The 16906-nt window shown below is 50.6% G+C and overlaps 3 protein-coding genes across 6 annotated transcripts; all 3 read right to left on the reverse strand.

The window, feature by feature from the left end:
• Positions 1–1395: 1395 nt before the first annotated feature.
• On the reverse strand, positions 1396–5634 carry ENSA (endosulfine alpha). The gene is made up of 3 exons (XM_031611391.2): positions 5435–5634; positions 4963–5088; positions 1396–2996 (listed from the first exon to the last, which is right to left on the reverse strand). Exons 1-3 carry the CDS (start codon positions 5489–5491, stop codon positions 2826–2828), a joined length of 354 nt encoding a protein of 117 aa, XP_031467251.1. The 5' UTR covers positions 5492–5634; the 3' UTR covers positions 1396–2825.
• A 542-nt stretch (positions 5635–6176) lies between these two features.
• GOLPH3L (golgi phosphoprotein 3 like) lies at positions 6177–9435 on the reverse strand. The gene is made up of 5 exons (XM_090127336.1): positions 9109–9435; positions 8819–8989; positions 7363–7494; positions 7053–7167; positions 6177–6792 (listed from the first exon to the last, which is right to left on the reverse strand). Exons 2-5 carry the CDS (start codon positions 8981–8983, stop codon positions 6365–6367), a joined length of 840 nt encoding a protein of 279 aa, XP_089983462.1. The 5' UTR covers positions 8984–8989; positions 9109–9435; the 3' UTR covers positions 6177–6364.
• Positions 9436–9512: 77 nt separating this feature from the next.
• Positions 9513–16495, reverse strand: HORMAD1 (HORMA domain containing 1). Of its 4 annotated transcripts, none has more exons than XM_031611385.2 (13): positions 16124–16495; positions 14486–14630; positions 14125–14188; positions 13698–13734; positions 13336–13356; positions 13208–13234; positions 12855–12922; positions 12521–12672; positions 11784–12037; positions 11334–11397; positions 10970–11046; positions 10724–10807; positions 9513–10270 (listed from the first exon to the last, which is right to left on the reverse strand). In XM_031611385.2, the coding sequence occupies exons 1-13, from the start codon at positions 16493–16495 to the stop codon at positions 10190–10192; spliced, it is 1446 nt and encodes a 481-aa protein (XP_031467245.2). In that variant the 3' UTR covers positions 9513–10189. The 4 variants fall into 4 exon arrangements, with proteins under 4 accessions (XP_031467245.2, XP_031467248.2, XP_089983413.1 ...); XM_031611388.2 differs by lacking the exon at positions 16124–16495 and adding an exon at positions 15162–15296; XM_090127287.1 differs by lacking the exon at positions 16124–16495 and adding an exon at positions 14731–14763.
• Between the last annotated feature and the right edge of the window lie 411 nt (positions 16496–16906).

The following is a 16906-nucleotide window of genomic DNA, read 5'->3' on the forward strand; positions in this document are numbered from 1 at the left end:
GGCCTGAAAGCACTGCAAACTCACATCTCTGTCACCATCTGGAGTGTCACCACCCACTGGCAGAGGAGGAGGCTGTGGTGACCTCAGGGTACAGCCCCATCCTGAGTGTCACCAATGCCCTTTTGCCCCAGACTGTAAAAGAACAGGGTCATGCATGAACCCCACACATCCTTTGCCCTGCTGCCTACTTCTTCAAGCAGGACCAGGCAACACCGGGGTCTGGAAGGAGAAATCTCACTCCAGAGCCTTCCCTGTGGCCTCAAGGAATGCGTCCTTGTTGGGAAACAAATTCTTGGCACTGGGAGCAATAACAGAAGCGAGCTCAGCTCGCTCCAGCAGCTCAGGGCAGCGCCCAGCACATATTTCCCCAGCAGTGCCAAGCTCTAAAGCACAAACAAACACCGGCACATACTTGGCACCCAGCTGGAACAGCATGTCCCTGTGCAAACACCCAGCTCCTGCTTTGAAGTGGGACTGAGGGGATGACGAAATGGCTGATTTGGGGTGGGGGAAAGGGGAGCAGGATGTCTGATGATAGGATGACGGGGCTGTGGGAAGGGTCGGCGCAATGCTTTGAACCCCAGTGACGCCAGCAGCTGGAGGAAGCGAAGTATGACATCAGGATTGATAACGTGGGCAAGTAAAGGTTGCAGGCTCAGTGCCAGCAGCACAGCCCTGGTGAGGGGAGACATCACCACGGGGGCAGCTCTGTCGTCTGGAGGGCACCAGGAGCCCCTGGCACAGGGCATGGAAAGGAATGGAGATTTCTTCCGAAAGAGGGGAAAATCCCTCCCCTCCATGCCTCCCACGAGGTCAGCTGAGACACAACGTGGTGCTGAGGCAGGACAGGGCCCAGGACCACAGCCACTTCTGCCCTTCACACTTCTATGAAACCTCTTTGGGCTCGTGGAGCACCAAAAACACCCTTGGATACCTGGTGCTGAACTCAAGACATTTCTCCTGTTGGCTCACCCCGACCTGTCGGCCTCATCCTTGTAATGCTTACACACAGGAGCAGAGGTCAAAGATGCAAACACCCCTAAAAGGCAGATTCTGTCATGCAATGAATGTGGGGACACTGCTCTGCTGCTTCAGGGACAGAACAGACGTCACCCACAGCACGTTATGGTCGTTTTAGGGAACTTCTATTGCTGGTTTTCATCCTGTGTTGTCACAATCGCTTCCTCCCGCTGTGCAAACATGCCTGGCATTTCCAGCAAAGCAGGGAAGACGTGATCAGAGTCAGTTGTTCCCTTCCTGCCCCCAGTGGGCGCAGGCAGCAGCACAAGGGCAGCCCAAAGCTGCAACACCGTTTTACATTTTTCACTATTTTTCCTCTTGTTTTTCCTCCTTTTTTTTTTTTTTAAAGCATAGCACACTAGAAATGAGGACAAATGAAGATGTAAAAAATTATATATATATTTGTATATATGATTCGTATCTATTTACAATGCAGCTGGGACCAACAGCAGAGCATCCTAGCAGGCAGCGTGGGGCTGGGTGAGGAGCTGAGCATGAGGCACACTGCCTATCCCTGCCACACTCCTCAGAGCAAAGTCCATGGCTGTAGGGCCACAGCTCCTCACCCAGGGTCACTGATGAACCACTTGACAGCAGACGTGAGTGTTTGAGCACAGCCTCACTCCTTACTCAGAGCAGCAGCACAGAAGCACAATAAAGTGCAGCTCTGTGAGCGACCCGGCCAGGATCACATGTGAAGAAAGCTGTGCAGTGCATCACCCACTGCCTCCCTCCTTTGTTTTCTCCTGATCCAATACAGCTCCCCAAAACCCACACAGCCTGCTTGACCTCTACTGGGCTTAAATCTAGCCTGGACTCAGTGCTGCCCTAGCACAAACCTCAGCCCCACCAAATCCCCACACCTGGAGCTGCTTCAGCAGCACCAAGTGGGCACTGAGTGCGCCCCACTCTGCTGCAGCCACCACACTGACTTCATTGTTGGCTTTTTTTCAAGCCTGAAACAAAAAAGGCAAGAGAGAAAAGAACAAAAGAAAAAAAGATCCTCAAGCGAGGGGTGCATAACATTGCCAACACACATTTGCCTCTATAATCCTCTCACATTTACCTCTTCTTTTTCTCCTCCCTGGGGAGCCACTCTGTTCTGCTGTTCTCACAGCTCACACCTATCCCAAAACCACCAGTCCTGTGCACGACTCCAGGCTCTGAGCAGGGCCGTGTGGGGTGCAGGGATGAGCTCCAGCCACGCTCTGCAGCTCCCACCACACTCCATTCACAGCTTCAGGCATCCTTGGCAGAGAGGACAGAGCAGGAGGAGAGAAACTGCCTGCAAAGCCTCCAAGGCTGCTGCTTCCATTGCAGCCACACTCCCAACTCAACCACTTAATTAAGAACTCTAACACACACACCTAACTTAGACTGCAGGCCACGTATCAGCTTTTGCCACTTCCCCCTCTGCGTCTTCCCTTTCAGACACCTGAAGAACACAACATGATGACACCACACAACTCCTCTCAGTGCTCCTCACTTCCCTCAGGGCCACTGCACTGCAGGGAGGGATGCAGCACTGCAGTGACTGCGAGCAGGGATGGTTCTGAGCAGTGTGAGAGTTAAGGCAGCAAACCTGCTCGCAAAAAGCAAATATGCAACCAAATCCACCAAAGATCTGCCTGCGTGGCCTGGGCTACCAACATCTCACCTTCTTCTTGGTTGTGGTGTGTGTTTGCTATAAATATTCGTATAACTATGTGGATTCTGGTGTTCCCAGCTCTATGGTACAGTGAAGTTCAATCCAATTAACCAAAAGAAAAAAGAAAACAGGAAAAAAACCAGCCCATGAGTGTGGGCTACCCTGCCAGTTTGCTGGCGACGAGTGAGGATTTTCTCTGCGGGAGGTCCTGAGGTTTGGGGATGTGGTCTCCTGTCACCAGGTTCTTGTCCGGCCCCGCAGTCGGCAGCTGTTTGTTCTTCATCTTTGCCTTGGCCATGTTGTAGTCACCAGAATCAAAGTATTTTTGCTGAAAGAGAAAAAAGACTTCAGGTTACTCTGAAGCACCCTGGGATGGCCGAGCTGCACACACCAGACTACAAACACACACCTTTAAGAAGCTGTGACACCCAAAACTTATCACCGAAACAACACGCAAGGGGAAAGTCCAAGGCAGCTGTAGGGCCTTTATTTAGCAGCTCCCCACAACGCCCAGCATGGCTCAGGTGTCTCTCCCCAGCCAGCAGCCTACATCCCCATCCCCTCTCCTTCCAGTACTTGAGGGGAGCTTATAAACACATGGGAGAGCGACTTCTTACACACGCAGACAGTAACAGGGCAAGAGGGAATGGCTTTAAGCTAAACAAGGGGAGATTTAGGTCAGATATGAAGTGGAAATTCTTTACCTAGAGGCGGTGCAGTGCTGGCACTGCTGCCCACAGAAGTGTGGGTCCCCCACGCTGCACAGCCTGAGCTGATGGGGGGGGCGAGGGGGCACACAGCCCACAGTAAGACTGAAGCTGGGGGTCCCTTCCAACCCATTCTATGATTCTGTGATTCTAACAGTGACCATAGGGCAGACGCTGCGTCAGCAGCCTCCTCCAGACAGCCTCAGCTACAGCAGCACAGCTGGGGGACATTTGCTGATTTAGTTTATTCCAAACAGATGAGCCTGTAGGTCAAAGGCAGGACCTTCTCCCCAGTGAGCACAGCCCAGCCAGACTCCCTGCAGCTGAAACCAAATGGCCAAATACCTGCAGAGATGTGGCCCTGAGACACCTCCCAACAATGCTGAGCTGTGGTGCGAAGGGCATTCCGCTCCCTCACCATGACTCTGTGCACCCCACAGTGCTGCTCTGCCCTGCTGTCAGCAGGACAAAGGGCAAAAGGACAAGCAGAGTTTGGACAATGCTCTGAGAAACACTGCTTGAACATTGGGTAGTCCTGTGTGGAGAAAGGATTTGGACTTGGTGATCTCTGTGGGTCCCTTCCACCTCAGGATATTTAGTGATGCTGTGGTGCTGCAAACAGTCTTTGAAGGCCTCACAAAGCCCAGCCCAGCCCTAAAGCCCTTTCTCGCTTGGTGCCAAATAATTAAACCCTCATTTCTGTGCTTGCTTTAGGAGCTGGTACCTAAAACATCACCAGCATTCCTGTCAGCAATGCAGCACACACAGGGATTGCTCAGGCAGCTGCACCAGGACCAGCTGTACGGGGTGGCTGAGGCATTCAGCCACGCACACAATGGCTCAAAGGGATTTCTGCATCATCCTGTGCAAGGAGAAGAGCCTTCAGCAGCAACCCAAGCAGCTGCAGTGGGCTCTTGGGGAAAGATTTAATTACTTTACCAGGGAGCACAGCCATAGGATTGGCTTTTTCTGCTGACTTGCTGGCATGCCCCATGCCCTCTGCACCAGCCCAGAACATGAGCAAAACACACAGCAGAGAGAAACACCTGGACACTGCAGAAGGCTGTGGTGATCTGCACATTTCTCCCCACATTTCCTTAATCCACATGCTCAACAGGATTTTGGCTCAGAGAGAGCTCTACAGAGAAGGACTCGGGTGTCCTAGTGGCCACAAGCCAGCAGTGTGCCCTATGGGTCAAGAGGGCCAGCAGGACCCTGGGTGCAATGCCTGGAGCATGGCCAGCAGGGCAGGGCAGTGTTCCTTCCCTCTGCTCTGCCATGGGGAGGACACAATTGGAGCTCTGGGCTCAGTGCTGGGCTCCCCAGTTCCAAGCAGACTGGGAAGTGCTGGGAGAGCCCCACGTTGGGCACTGAATGTCACCTGAGGGGGAATGGCTGAAAGCTCCAGGGCTGTTCTCCTGCAGAAGACTGAAAGGGCTGTGAGCAGGGCGGGGTCAGAAGGATGGGGCAGTGCCAGGACAAGGGGCACAGGGCAGCCCCCACGGCTCTGCAATGCTGCGAGTGCTGACGTGACACCCCGGCCCCACTGCATGGAGAGCACAGAGCCCACAGCCGAGCGATAAGTACCCCTTTCTGCAGCCTCTTCATGAGAAAGTCGGAGCCACCGGGCTTCTGGCCCAGGTTGGGGTATTTGGCCTTCAGCTTCGCCTCCTCGGCCCGCTCCGGGATGACGGTTTCCTTTTCCTGCGAGTCCTGAAAGACAGCGGTGGATGTAAAAGCTTCTGCCCCACGGCAGACCAAAACGACCAAGGGGGACCGATGTCCCTCAGCTCCCACACGGCCTCGTCCACACGCAGCCCGAAGGAGCGCACCGGGCGCTGCGGGCAGCCGGCCCGCACCGGGGCCGTACAAAACCCCGCAACGCCAGCGTCCCACAAGCCCCCGCCATCTCTCCCGGAAGTCCCGCCTCCGCGCTAGCACCGCAGCCAATGAGAGGCTAGAATAACGACGCCATGGGCCAACCGGTGAGCGGGGCAAGGAAGAGTGGCGCGTTGCAGAGCCAACGGGAAGCGGGAGGGCCCGCAACGCTGTTCCTCACCTGTTTCTCCTGCCCGGAGTCCTCCGCGCGGGCGCCGGTACCCAACTGGGCGGCCATGGCGGGGAGAGGCGGCCCTGCGGCTCCGCGCTGCCTCCGCGCTCCCTGCGCGCCGATCGGCCCTGAGCTCTGCTCCAAAATGGCCGCCACCGCCCCCTGACGCCCCGGCTGCGTGACGGACAGGCACGTGCCCAATGGGCGCAGCGAGGAGGCCGTGGTGACGTCACGCAGGACCAATGAGGGCTCGCGGGGGGCGGGGAAAAGGGCCGGGCTTGGCCACACTATGTGAAGCTGCCGGAACCAATGGGAAGTGAGAAAATAGCTTGTAGGCGGGAAGGTGTGGGGCTACAGAGCTTGATGGACAGTGAGAAAAACCAATAGGCAGAGCGGCCGGGGAGAAGGGGCGTGGCCACAGCCTGGGCGCTGGGAAGGCTCCGGAAGCGGGCGCCCCCTGGTGGACAGGAGGAGCAAAGCAGAACCTGTAGCGCCCACTACTCCCAGCGCCCCTCCGGTCCTCACCCCCACCCCACACCGTGACAGCCCCGCAGCGCTCCCAAAACGCCGCGAGGCCCAGTGCTGGCGCTCCCCCGCTTCTCCCACCCCCAAATCCACGGAAAAGAGGGGCTGAGCCACCATGGAGGCAGAGCACTGAGGGAAATGCTGCAGGATGCAAAGGAACACATTCACACTGTCCGAGAGGGGAAATGGGGGAGAGGAACAAGAAAAAAAAAACACAAAACAGTAATAAAAAAACACTGTAAACTTTTCCCTTTCTCTCTGACACAAACCCTTGAGCTCCCCCCAGCACCCACAGCCCCAGCAAAGGCACCAGGTCCCAATCCCAATACGGCAGGGTGGAGGAGGAGGCTCTGCTTGCAGCTCCACGTGTGGACCCACAGCACTCGGCCACCTCCCCTGAGCCCACCATAGGACCTAGGCCCGGTTGAAGGCCGCCAGCACAGCCCAGATCACCTCTGTCCCTCTGCCCTGGGCTGCCTCCAGCTCCGCATCGGCCTCCAGCACATCCCTGACTCTGCTCATGGCCATTTCATACTGTGTGTCCTCCAGGCCGCCCAAAGCCTTCTCCAGCACATCCGAGGCGTGGGCCAGCACCAGCAGCGCCAGCAGCCTGCGGTCCATGCGGCGCGGGTCTCCCGTCCAGCGCTCCAACAAGCTGTCCTGCAGCTTCCTCAGCAGGCGTTGCTTCTCAGTGGTGTCACAGATGGGGTGGGTGGTCATGTCGAAGAGCAGGAAGCTCTGCTTCCCCGTGGTGAGGATCCCCTTCTCCACCAGGCCCTTGGCGACACGCTCACGCACGTTCCGCAGCTGATACTGCAGCTTGAAGGGGTTCCAGGTCTCACCTGGGGAGAATCACAGAACCATGGGATCACAACAGAGTAGGGGTGGAATGGATAAGTGGAATGGCTTTAAGCTAAAAGAGGGGAGATTTAGGTCAGATGTGAGGTGGAAATTCAACCCAGAGCAGTGTGGGTGCCCCATCCCTGGAGGTGCTCAGGGCCAAGCATCCGTGCTCATGGCAGGGGAAGGAACTGCATTGTCTAAGTTACTTTCTAACCCAAGCCCTTCCACGAATCTGCTCTTTCTTTCCCCCTGGACCAACCTGTGAGCAGCTCTATCCAGGTCTGCACCGTTTCCATGGACTCAGAGGCTTTGATGTGCCGGAGGGTCTCATCCAGGAGGACATCACCAGTGGGAGCAGCCGACTTCAGCAGCACCTGTGAGAACCAACCAGAAACTGTAAGGCCCAGACATGGGCAGACACTTGAGATGTGCCACAAGTGGGGCAAAGGTGGGCAAAACCATGAGCCAAAGCCATCCGGCACAGCACAGCATCACAGGGAAGCAACCATGGGGGGGGCACATAATACCTGGGACTCATTTAACCACCCTGTCAGCCCCACTGCCATCACCTTCCTGTCCAGCAGCCGCTTCTTCCTGGCTGTGAGTGGCTCCAGATGGATGCGGCCCCGCAGTGCCAGCTCGATGAGGATGCCACCACGCAGACCAGGGGACAGGCAGTCGTTCCAGAAGGATGGGTAGCCCTGCAAGCAAGGGGACAGGCAGGGAGCTGGGGACAGGAGGGACGAGAGCCAGTCCTCCCCAACATTATATGCCCAACATCCTGCTCCAGCCAAGAACGTTTTCCCCCTTGGAGCTCCTATCACAATGTGAGCAATCAACACCATCCTGCCCTGTAGCATCCATAGTGCTGCCCTCAGGACCAGGCAGTGACTCCTCTCCCCTCAGCACTGGTCAATTCCCCACTGTGTCTGTTTGCACAGTGCCTATAAACACTGTGTTGTTCAGCTTGCGTAGCTGAGAGAACCATAAAGTAGATATTTTAACTTTATTTGCTTTCTTCATTTCCTGGTGAGTAAAGACAAAGCAACTCTTTATGCTTGCACAACATGCCCTGCTTCCTTCCATCATGGCAGATGCAAAGGATTTGTTTTTTTTAGCAGGTGGACTTAAGGAATAAGTTTCTCAAGGAAAAAGGGTGCAGATGTCACCAAAGGTTGTGATTTGTTGGGTATTCCCACCCTGAATTTTAGGGGTAAGTTGAAAGCTCCTGGAATCATGACAGATTGGTGCTTACAAGAATGAAATTGCATTGTGGGCTCATTGGATTTGCCTAAAATTGTCTGGTGTTTTTCACCAGTCCAACTATGATTCCACAGGAGAGCTGGGGCAGTGCAGTGCCATGGAGATCAGCTGGCTGCCAGGCTTCTGCTGCCCCATGGAGGAATGTGGAAGGACAGGAAGGGGGAAAAAAAAACACCAAAACCAAAGCAAGCATGTGAAAAGTCTTTTTTTTCCTTATCTATTGTGCACACTTAATTTCCTGCTGGCCAAAGACCCATTCCCAGGAACACATTAACCACACAGAGAATGTTTAACGTAGCCCACGGAGAATGTAAACTGCTCCACACTCCCATGTTGCTCTCAAATATTTGCTCCAAGGTTCCTGCACAGCATTCTGCTCTCATGTGCCTCCTGCTCAGCCCATGGACCCTAGTCTTACCCTGGCTCCCCAGGCAGGGCAGCCACCAGCCCACAGCTACAGGCTGAGAGCACAAAGCAAATGGTCTGAGCTGGGCACTGTGCAAGAGAAAACAACTGCAAAGCTCAGGAACCCCCAGAATAAATGCCCTGCAAACAGCAATACCATAACTGTGCACAGCCACTGTGGCTTCCCATCCTCCCCAGGGCAGAGCTGCTGCTGGGCAGTGCTTGCATGCAAGCCTCAGCTCGAGCCCTACAGCTCCCTCTGAGCCATTGGTGGGGGTTGTTTAGGGGTTATTTGAGCTGGGGAGGACTCGAGGTTAGAACTCAAACGACCCCTTCAGCCGCTGGAGCCTCACTCACCTCCTTATCCTGCAGCCCCAGGAGCAGCACCTCCTCCATCAGTGTGAGGCGGGGGGCTTTGGAGTTGTCAGAGTCATCATCAGGCAGCTCCCTGTCCGCAGCCACGTCCTCCTCAGGCTCAGTCCTTTTGTCCCCACGCCATCCCCGACGTGTGAGCGTCGTCATCCCCACCTGGGGATAAAGAACAGAGGTGCCAAAAGTGAGGGGTACAGCAACAGCCCGACTCGGAGCATGGCCTCAGGGGAGAACAGGGGACACTCTGCCCCTCTTACCCGGAGCTCTCAGCTCACCTGGCCCTGGGAGCGGCCGCTGCCACGCGGTGACGTGTTGATTCAGATGACTGCACCTCCAGGAAGGGAACCAGGAATCGCAGCCACCATGGGGACATCCTGCCCTGAGGGCTTCCGGGCTGAGAGGGCTCGAGGCCCTGGGCTGGGTTTTGCACACCTGGAGCTGCTGTCAACCCCTCACACTCACAGAGCTGCAGAGCCCACAGAGGCGTCCTACGCCTGCACCACCACTGCTCAGCACAGAGAAGCACTGCCTTTTTTTGGCCCTTTATCCTCTGACCATCCCAGATGGGGTCAGACCCACACAGACAAGAACATAAACTCCAGTGACCACCCACAACAGTCCCTGTGTTTTATTAACGGCCCTAAATGCGCTCAAAGCATAAAAGAAAGACAGCAACCAATTGTTGAAGAACAGTGTTTTAATACGATCAAATGGGACAAATTCAAACGTGTCAAGAAACGTTCAGCTACCCAGACCAAAACAGAGCAGCAGCTCTGAGCAATAGACAGCATCTCTCCAGTTCTACAGCACATCCAAAATTAACCATCACTTTGGTGGAATAAAAGTGGCACCTCCTCCAACTCTTGCAATTAATCATTCTACCTGAACACGTTTCTTTTTTAAATCACCTCACGCCATTCTAACAAACAGCTGCCAATAATTAATGATATGCAAGCAGCCATCCAGCTGCCTGCATTTGGCACAAAATATGTAATTAATGGTATGAAGAATGACTATACTTTGGTCTGGAAGAAGTGCAAAGAATCAGAGACCTCTAACAATTCCAGCTCTTTTTTCACAAGAAAAGCAAAAACTTCAACACCAGAAATCTGATCAGAATTGCAGCAGCATTCTGTGTGTGTTTCTTGACAGGGATGCAACCTCCTATAGAAACTCACTGCTCATTTCTCCATCTGGGCTTCTTAATAAACTTCCTCTCCTTAAATCTGCTATGCTACGACCACTAATAGCACAAGAAATCCCCCAAAGGTATTTCAATATTAACATTCACATTAAACACAAGGAGGAAGCAGTGTGGAGAAGCACCCTGCGAGGCAGACAGCAGGAGATGGGTGTCTAGAACTGCTCCTTCGGCTCGCTTATCTTCCTCCTTTTTGGCAGCACGTCCTGACTAGAGGAGAGCTCAGCCTGGTGAATCTGCAACAGAACAGGACCTGCATTACAGTGCTGTCGCTGAGCTGAGCACAGGGAGAACCACCCTGCAGGGATGCAGCTGTGCAGTGCACCAAGTCCTAGGGGGTGGAGGGACCCAATGCTGCCTCCCAAGGGCAGATTGCAGCACAGACACCACTGCTTCACTTGCAGGCCTAGGGGAACCCGGCTCCCTCCCAGCAGTAGGTTGAGGCAGCAGGAGCTTTGCTAACTCCATTCTCTAGAAAATATCAATCAATCCTAATGAGCTTTTCCTCAACCTGTGCTCACTTTCAGCTCTTTGGAACAGACTTGGTTTGACACTAAGGATCAGAACGTGCTGATGTTCATCAATCAAGATGATGTTCATCAATGAGAATTCCATTAGTAGTAAAGCTGACAGTTTTATTCACTGGAACAGAAAACATCTCAAAGAAGTAAAGAAAAACTGACACTCACAATGTAGGCTTGGAATAACTTCCCACTCCTCGTCCTGCCTTCCGACACATTAAGTTCAGAGGTCTTCCTTGCCAGATGATCAACCTGAAGAAAACAATCAGAAAATAAATGCTGCAAGCTTCAGTGCAAGGCACTTCATAAAGCACTCAGGTATCTGGGGCTGCTCTGCCTTAAGAACATTCAGCACCTGCGTCTGAAGTCATCCTCCACATTTAAATGAGGTTTTCCCACTTTCAGTTTTCATACCTGAGGATTGGAGCTGTACTGATTTCTGTTCTCCCCAACCTTCAAAACTTCATCTCTTCCACAAGGAAAACCCTCCTCTGCAAGAAAGCAAAGCGAAGCACACTGTGAGCAATGCACTCCCAGCCTCACACCACTGCAGTGCTCTGAGCTGGGGGAGGAATCGTGCATCACAGATACAGAGAATGGGTGCTTCCTCCTGTTTCCAATCTATGCAGTTTTCTCTACAATCCACAGATCAGCACAAGCTGCTTCAGCAGTGCTGCTCTTCAGCCATGCTAAACAAGCCAAGGATTGCAGGATGACAGCAGCATTATTTCAGACAGCTTTGTAAACTTCTTATATTAAAATAAAACACAAGTTCTACCTTGAGCTTCCAAAGCATCTGCATGATCACCATCTCCCACTTTGTTATCCAACACGGGATCTTCCTGGAATGAGAAAGAGGCCCAATTACTGCAGACAGAAGCAAAGAGCTCCTGCTCACAGGAGTCAGATCTCCTTAGATGGATTCTAAGTGAAACAAAACATATTTATAAAGTTATTGAATCTGATACGGGATGTCCAGCCCAGCTCAGTGTTACTTCCCCATCAATGCAAGCAGGCAGAGATGGAACTCAATTACTAAAGAACATCAGTCTGAAATAACTGTGATACTAGAAAAAAACCTTGAGCATTTAACATCTTAGAGTTACACAGGACGACTGCATTCCTTATTAATAATACCACACTAATAGATGCAGAAGAATTAATGGCCCCTTTCTACCATACAGATCAAAAACAGTTCCAAAAGCTGCAACAGCACTTGATTTCTCACCTTGATGTGCTGGCTTTCTTCTACTTCATCTCCATCCACTGTGAGCACCGGCAGGGGCAGATTGGACTCTCTTTGCTTCAGAATGCTTTCATCACAGTTTTCTACCCTCTGTTTGTCAGTTGTGACTTTCACTTTCAACATGTGGAACGGCGTTGGCACCTCACCCATGTTCAGATACATGGGCTCTCCCTCGAATATCATCCCCTCACATTCGCCCTCCTTGAAGCCAGGGGGCTGATAATCAGGTGGTGTAACTGTAGGAGAAAACCAGATCAGCTTATGGGGTTAAGAGACTTTTCTGCCTTAAAATTAAAGCTGTTAAAAAACGTGTGTGGGAGGAAAGGAATTACCAATATTCCATTTGTACTAAATGAAATTCTTTCCCTCTACAACAACTGCTTGAAACAGTTCACAGAGGCAAGCATAGATGAGCTAGAAATTCCTCTAAAAGCAGCAGCTATTGTCAGACATTTACAGGGCAACACCAACTGGCACACAGCACTTCCTAATGCACTCAGAACAACCCAGTTTGTCCTTAAAACTCTCACTGCAATGAGGTCAGCTGTAAAGCTGCATTCCTACTGTGAGATCAGAGCAGCACCCCCTGCACTTTAGAAACCGTGCTGAGAAATAATTAAGTCCCAGCAATTGTAAAGATTACACATGAAATTCTTTCTTTTAATCGCTCTCAAGCATCTCAGCACAGCGGGTCAGTTGAAGTGATGGGGAAACACCACCTTCATCATAGTAGAAGAGCTTCATTGTCAGGCAGACGTTGTTTGGGAGCGGGCCCAGGTTCTGCATCAGAACGTAGATCTTGCGGATGAGGAGGATGCTTGCCTTCTTGGTGTCTGCACAGCTGATGGGAGAATCACCCTGTTTGTTCTTACTGCAAACGGAGAACACTCAGCTTTCATACAGACTGAAGGGTTGCTGTTTTAAGACACACAACTGCGGACTGTGCAAGTGAAAATGCTAAAACGATTCACTGTGTTTTAAAAATAAGGCTAAATAATAGACCACGCTGATCTAGAATTAAAGACAGACCAAAGAACTCCTGGCTGACAGTACCTGCTGAAGTTCAGGACCGGCCCATTGGGGGTGTACTTGAATTTGAAGTGGTAACATTCTGTAATTGTCTGCAAACAAATGCAGTAATTATTAAATTATCAGTTGTCCAGGAAGCCAATACTGCTGCTGCTTCCATCCAGTTCCCGACTAATCTTTATTTAAATTACAGTCCTTAACTCTTGTCCAATGCATTGAAACACCGCATTCAAATCCTTACCAGTTTTAACACACACAAAGTCACCAAAGCACAGCGAAGCTGAGCCAGGGACTGCCAGGATGAATTCATGTGAAAGAAACTCCAAGCTTTTAGTATTGAGTTTTCTATCCAAACATTCCTGCTCTACCAGATTTACCTGAGGATCATCCGGGTGGGTGTAGACCTGGAGGTTTAAAAGGAAGGACAGGAAGCAGATTAAGACTCACACACACATGTAAGCACCAACCTTTAGATACAAGGGCTTTACTCTTCCATCACACTTACCGCCAGGACAACCATTCTTAGCTGTGAGAAGCAAAGAGAAGAACAACGTCAGATATGCTCAGCCCACTTCTGCTGTTTTGTTTCCTCAGCTTTCAAAACCAATTATGACCACCCTATTCGAAGCAATCAAGCTCTTCATATGTTCAGCTCATCTCTTTGAGAAAGGATTTGCTTATGTGGCCTCAAGAGATCGAGCACACAACAAATATTACCCTGAACTCCCATACTTTAGCTGTTTCAGTGCACCAAAGAACAGTTATCCTGTAGCCAGAGACTCCCCCAGTTGCAGTGGCAAGCAGTGGAATCACATACATGAAAATTTAAATGCACTTCAAATAGCTGAATAACACTGGAAGACTTACGTATTTCTTCTGCAAGGCATCGTAGCATCCCAACATCCTGCAAAAAAGCAAACAGCTTTGCCCAGCTAGTTCTAATTCCTATTAGCTTCACCTGTAAGGACAGTCTGCAAACACACCTCCTCCTTACAGTTCTTTTGAATGCATTCAACCCTCAGGAATTCTCTGTGGTGTGTACACGATGCTGTCCTGTGGCTGCAACCATCCATGTGTTCACAGCACTGTTTCAGATGCCTGATTGTGTGTTATTACAGATAAATGCATGACAAGAACTTAGCCACAACCAGATGGTGAAGATCAGGCACTAAGAACACAATCTGGGCACTTGCTTGCTTCCACAAGGTGAAGTTTTCCTTACAGTTGCTAACTAGAGAGCTACCTTTCAGAATTCACACACTGTAACTGCTGTGTGAGTGTGTGGTCAACGTACCATTTCACCAGCTGAGTCGAGCCAGGGCAGTTTTTGTCTTCCCTTAAGATTTTGACACAGAGATCTCAAAAGAAAATAAAAAAGCCATCTTTAAGGACAAAAACCAACAACATTGGAAGTGAAGCTCATTCTCCAGACACTCTGTTAAGCACAGATTAAAGTGCAAATGCTCTAATTGCTCAGTCAGCATCACTGCTATCTTTAGTAGCATTCAATAACGACCGTAACAGTAAAGTTTCAATATGGTCATAAGAAATAGCTACTGTCTTTAATTAAATGGATGAAGTGGCTTTAAGAACAAACTCAACAACAACCCTGTGCCCATCTGCCATGCAAAAAAAGCTTGAGAACAGCCCGTTACCATCCAGGTATCTGGTTCCATAGGCGCTTTCAGGGAAGATCCCTCTCAGGTAGGTAATGCAGGACACTGCCACGGCCAGCAGCCTCTTCACCAGAGTCAGGGACTGCTGTTCTGTGTGTATCTTATTGGGAAACACAACTGCACTCTGCAAGAGAGAAATCAGTCATCTTTCAACACCAAATCTATACGGATTACACCCTGCCTACCAAATACTTTAAATGCCAGACGTGATTTTCAGCACTTACAAAACCAGGTGTGTTCATAGCATCCCTGAGGTTGGAGAAGACCTCTAAGAGAACTGCCTGGGATCATTGGACAGGGCTGTCCAGAGCTGTGCGTGCCCTATACAGGAATGACCCCCATAGATGGGGGAGGGCATCTCATAAACAGCTTTTCCAGCCTTAACGATTCCATGAAGTTCAGCTACCAACCCACAGCCCCCACCTGTAATGCTTGGTGTGACAATGCTTTAAGACATCACTGATTTACACCAAACACACTACACTCTGGAGCTTTAACCCTATTTTGCCACTCAGCACCTTTATATGGAGTTAAAGACGAAATCAGTCCCAAATTTTCCAGCGCGGAAAGCTTACAACACAGCTGGGTGTTTTATTGAAGCTAAGATTCGCTATTTTTTACTTCAGTAAGACGCTGTGATGGAACTAAACCGTACCACACAGTTCTTCGGCTTTTGAGCGGTAGCCATCGCTCTATTTCAGCGCAGCACCGGCAGCACCTCGGCTCGGATCGCGCCCAGGCGGCCCGGCCTCAGAGCCGCCTGCGCTGAGGTAACTTCGGGCCGTGTGCAAAAGGTGGGGGGGGGGGAAGGAGCGGGAGCGCAGCCGTCGTTTCCCGCCAATTTTCACCTGAGTGGCGTTGATTTTATTTACGTTTACCTCGAGCTGGAAAAGCTCTGAAGAACAATAAAGTGATGAATTTCGGGTAGAAAAATACCTGAAGGCCTTGTTTGTTTGTTTGTTTGTTTTTTAAAAAAATTCCTTTTGGGTTTCCAGCACAGCGTTTGCCTATTTAAACGATACAAATCTACACAGAGAGAGACCAGCCCTGCCCCAAAGAAAAGCCATGAGATCAATGCCTGCTGTGCTCTGATCAGAACATGAGTAATATTAATGACGGCTTTTCCTTAATAGAAAACACAGAGAGAAAGAGAGATCAAACTTTGTTGCTAAATGCATCGTGAATTCAGTGTAAATTGCAAACAAGTTGGGTTCTTTCAGCAGAAAGTCTTGAAAATAAGTACTAAATTCCCCTAGGTGAGATATTAAAGCATTCAACAGAGTTGCAGACTCAAAACAAGCCGTAAAGAGAGACCTCCCCATAGATACTGAATGACTTTCAGGTCATTTTGGAGCCCACAGATCTGAGACTTCTCACATTTTATTTTTTCTCCCTCGTTTTGCTTTGATTTGTTGTATTTGTTACCACATTACAGCTGCAATGCTGATATTGCAGAACTATCAGTCAAAAAGCAGCATGGATTGATAAAATAATAGAACATCTTTAGATGCAAGACAGCTTTTAACAACCAATATTGATACACGACTTATTGGAAGAAAAGATTCTAAGAAACAGATGATAAAAGAGCCACTAATGGGCCAGCAATGGCTGATTTACCTTTGTGAACCTGACCAGACTCTGACATCCCTGCTCTGCCCCTCCAGCACGAAGTCTTGGTTCACATTCTTGGTTGAACCTGGCTTCAAACCCAGGTGAATGGGTTCTTGCTGTAGCTGATCTGGAGCACTCTTTCCTCTCCCAGCCATGGCATGGAAATGCTGATCCTGGCAGCATTATCCACCATTGCCCTCCAAGGGCTGCAAGCACTCTCCATCTGCAGCTCCTCTCCCCGTACAGTGCCATGCTTCTGGGCATGGGAGGAGATAGAAGCTTGTCACACTTAGCATGCCATGTGCTTGGACTTTGCATTACCTTCCTGGTAATTTGAATGATAGAATGGCTTGGGTTGAAAGGGACCTCAAAGATCATCAGACTCCAACCACCTGCCACAGGCAGGGCAGACAACCTCCATATCTAACTTGAACTGTTCAGAAAATGAGCAGGGGTTTTCTCATTGGAGTTATTTGTAGGTAACACGAAATGTGTGCCCCACATTTGCAGTCACCAGAGATGGTTCTCTGCTCTCTGTGTATGGAAAGCACTTCTTGCTGCCTTCTAGCAGCAAGGTGCAGCAGTGAGCGCTCCTCTGGGAGCATAGCATTGGTCAGGAATGGCAGTCCAAGTGAATGACACTGTGGTTTCCATCGGCGCAGTGTTGTTGCTTATCTCTGTCTATTTCTCCATTTATAGAATGCAAGTAGTCCTGAGAATAGGATGGATAATGTTTTTTATTTGTGTTTTTAGTGTTGGACTAGATGACTCCTGTGGGTCCATTCCAGC

Source organism: Phasianus colchicus, chromosome 30 (genome assembly GCF_987193195.1).
Source record: "Phasianus colchicus chromosome 30, bPhaCol1.hap1.1, whole genome shotgun sequence".
Taxonomy (NCBI): domain Eukaryota; kingdom Metazoa; phylum Chordata; class Aves; order Galliformes; family Phasianidae; genus Phasianus; species Phasianus colchicus.

Coding starts and splice junctions, on each gene's coding strand:
- ENSA (XM_031611391.2), bottom strand. CDS start 5,491: ATGGCCGCCCAGTTGGGTACCGGCGCCCGCGCGGAGGACTCCGGGCAG. Junction 5,089..5,434: donor ACTCCGGGCAGGAGAAACAG/GTGAGGAACAGC, acceptor GCTGTCTTTCAG/GACTCGCAGGAAAAGGAAAC. Junction 2,997..4,962: donor TGAAGAGGCTGCAGAAAGGG/GTACTTATCGCT, acceptor TTTCTCTTTCAG/CAAAAATACTTTGATTCTGG.
- GOLPH3L (XM_090127336.1), bottom strand. CDS start 8,983: ATGACGACGCTCACACGTCGGGGATGGCGTGGGGACAAAAGGACTGAG. Junction 7,495..8,818: donor TGGGGCTGCAGGATAAGGAG/GTGAGTGAGGCT, acceptor CCTTGCTTGCAG/GGCTACCCATCCTTCTGGAA. Junction 6,793..7,052: donor CTGGATAGAGCTGCTCACAG/GTTGGTCCAGGG, acceptor GATTCTCCCCAG/GTGAGACCTGGAACCCCTTC.
- HORMAD1 (XM_031611385.2), bottom strand. CDS start 16,495: ATGATCTTTGAGGTCCCTTTCAACCCAAGCCATTCTATCATTCAAATT. Junction 13,735..14,124: donor TCGACTCAGCTGGTGAAATG/GTACGTTGACCA, acceptor GCTTTTTTGCAG/GATGTTGGGATGCTACGATG. Junction 11,398..11,783: donor AAGAAAGCCAGCACATCAAG/GTGAGAAATCAA, acceptor TTCTCATTCCAG/GAAGATCCCGTGTTGGATAA.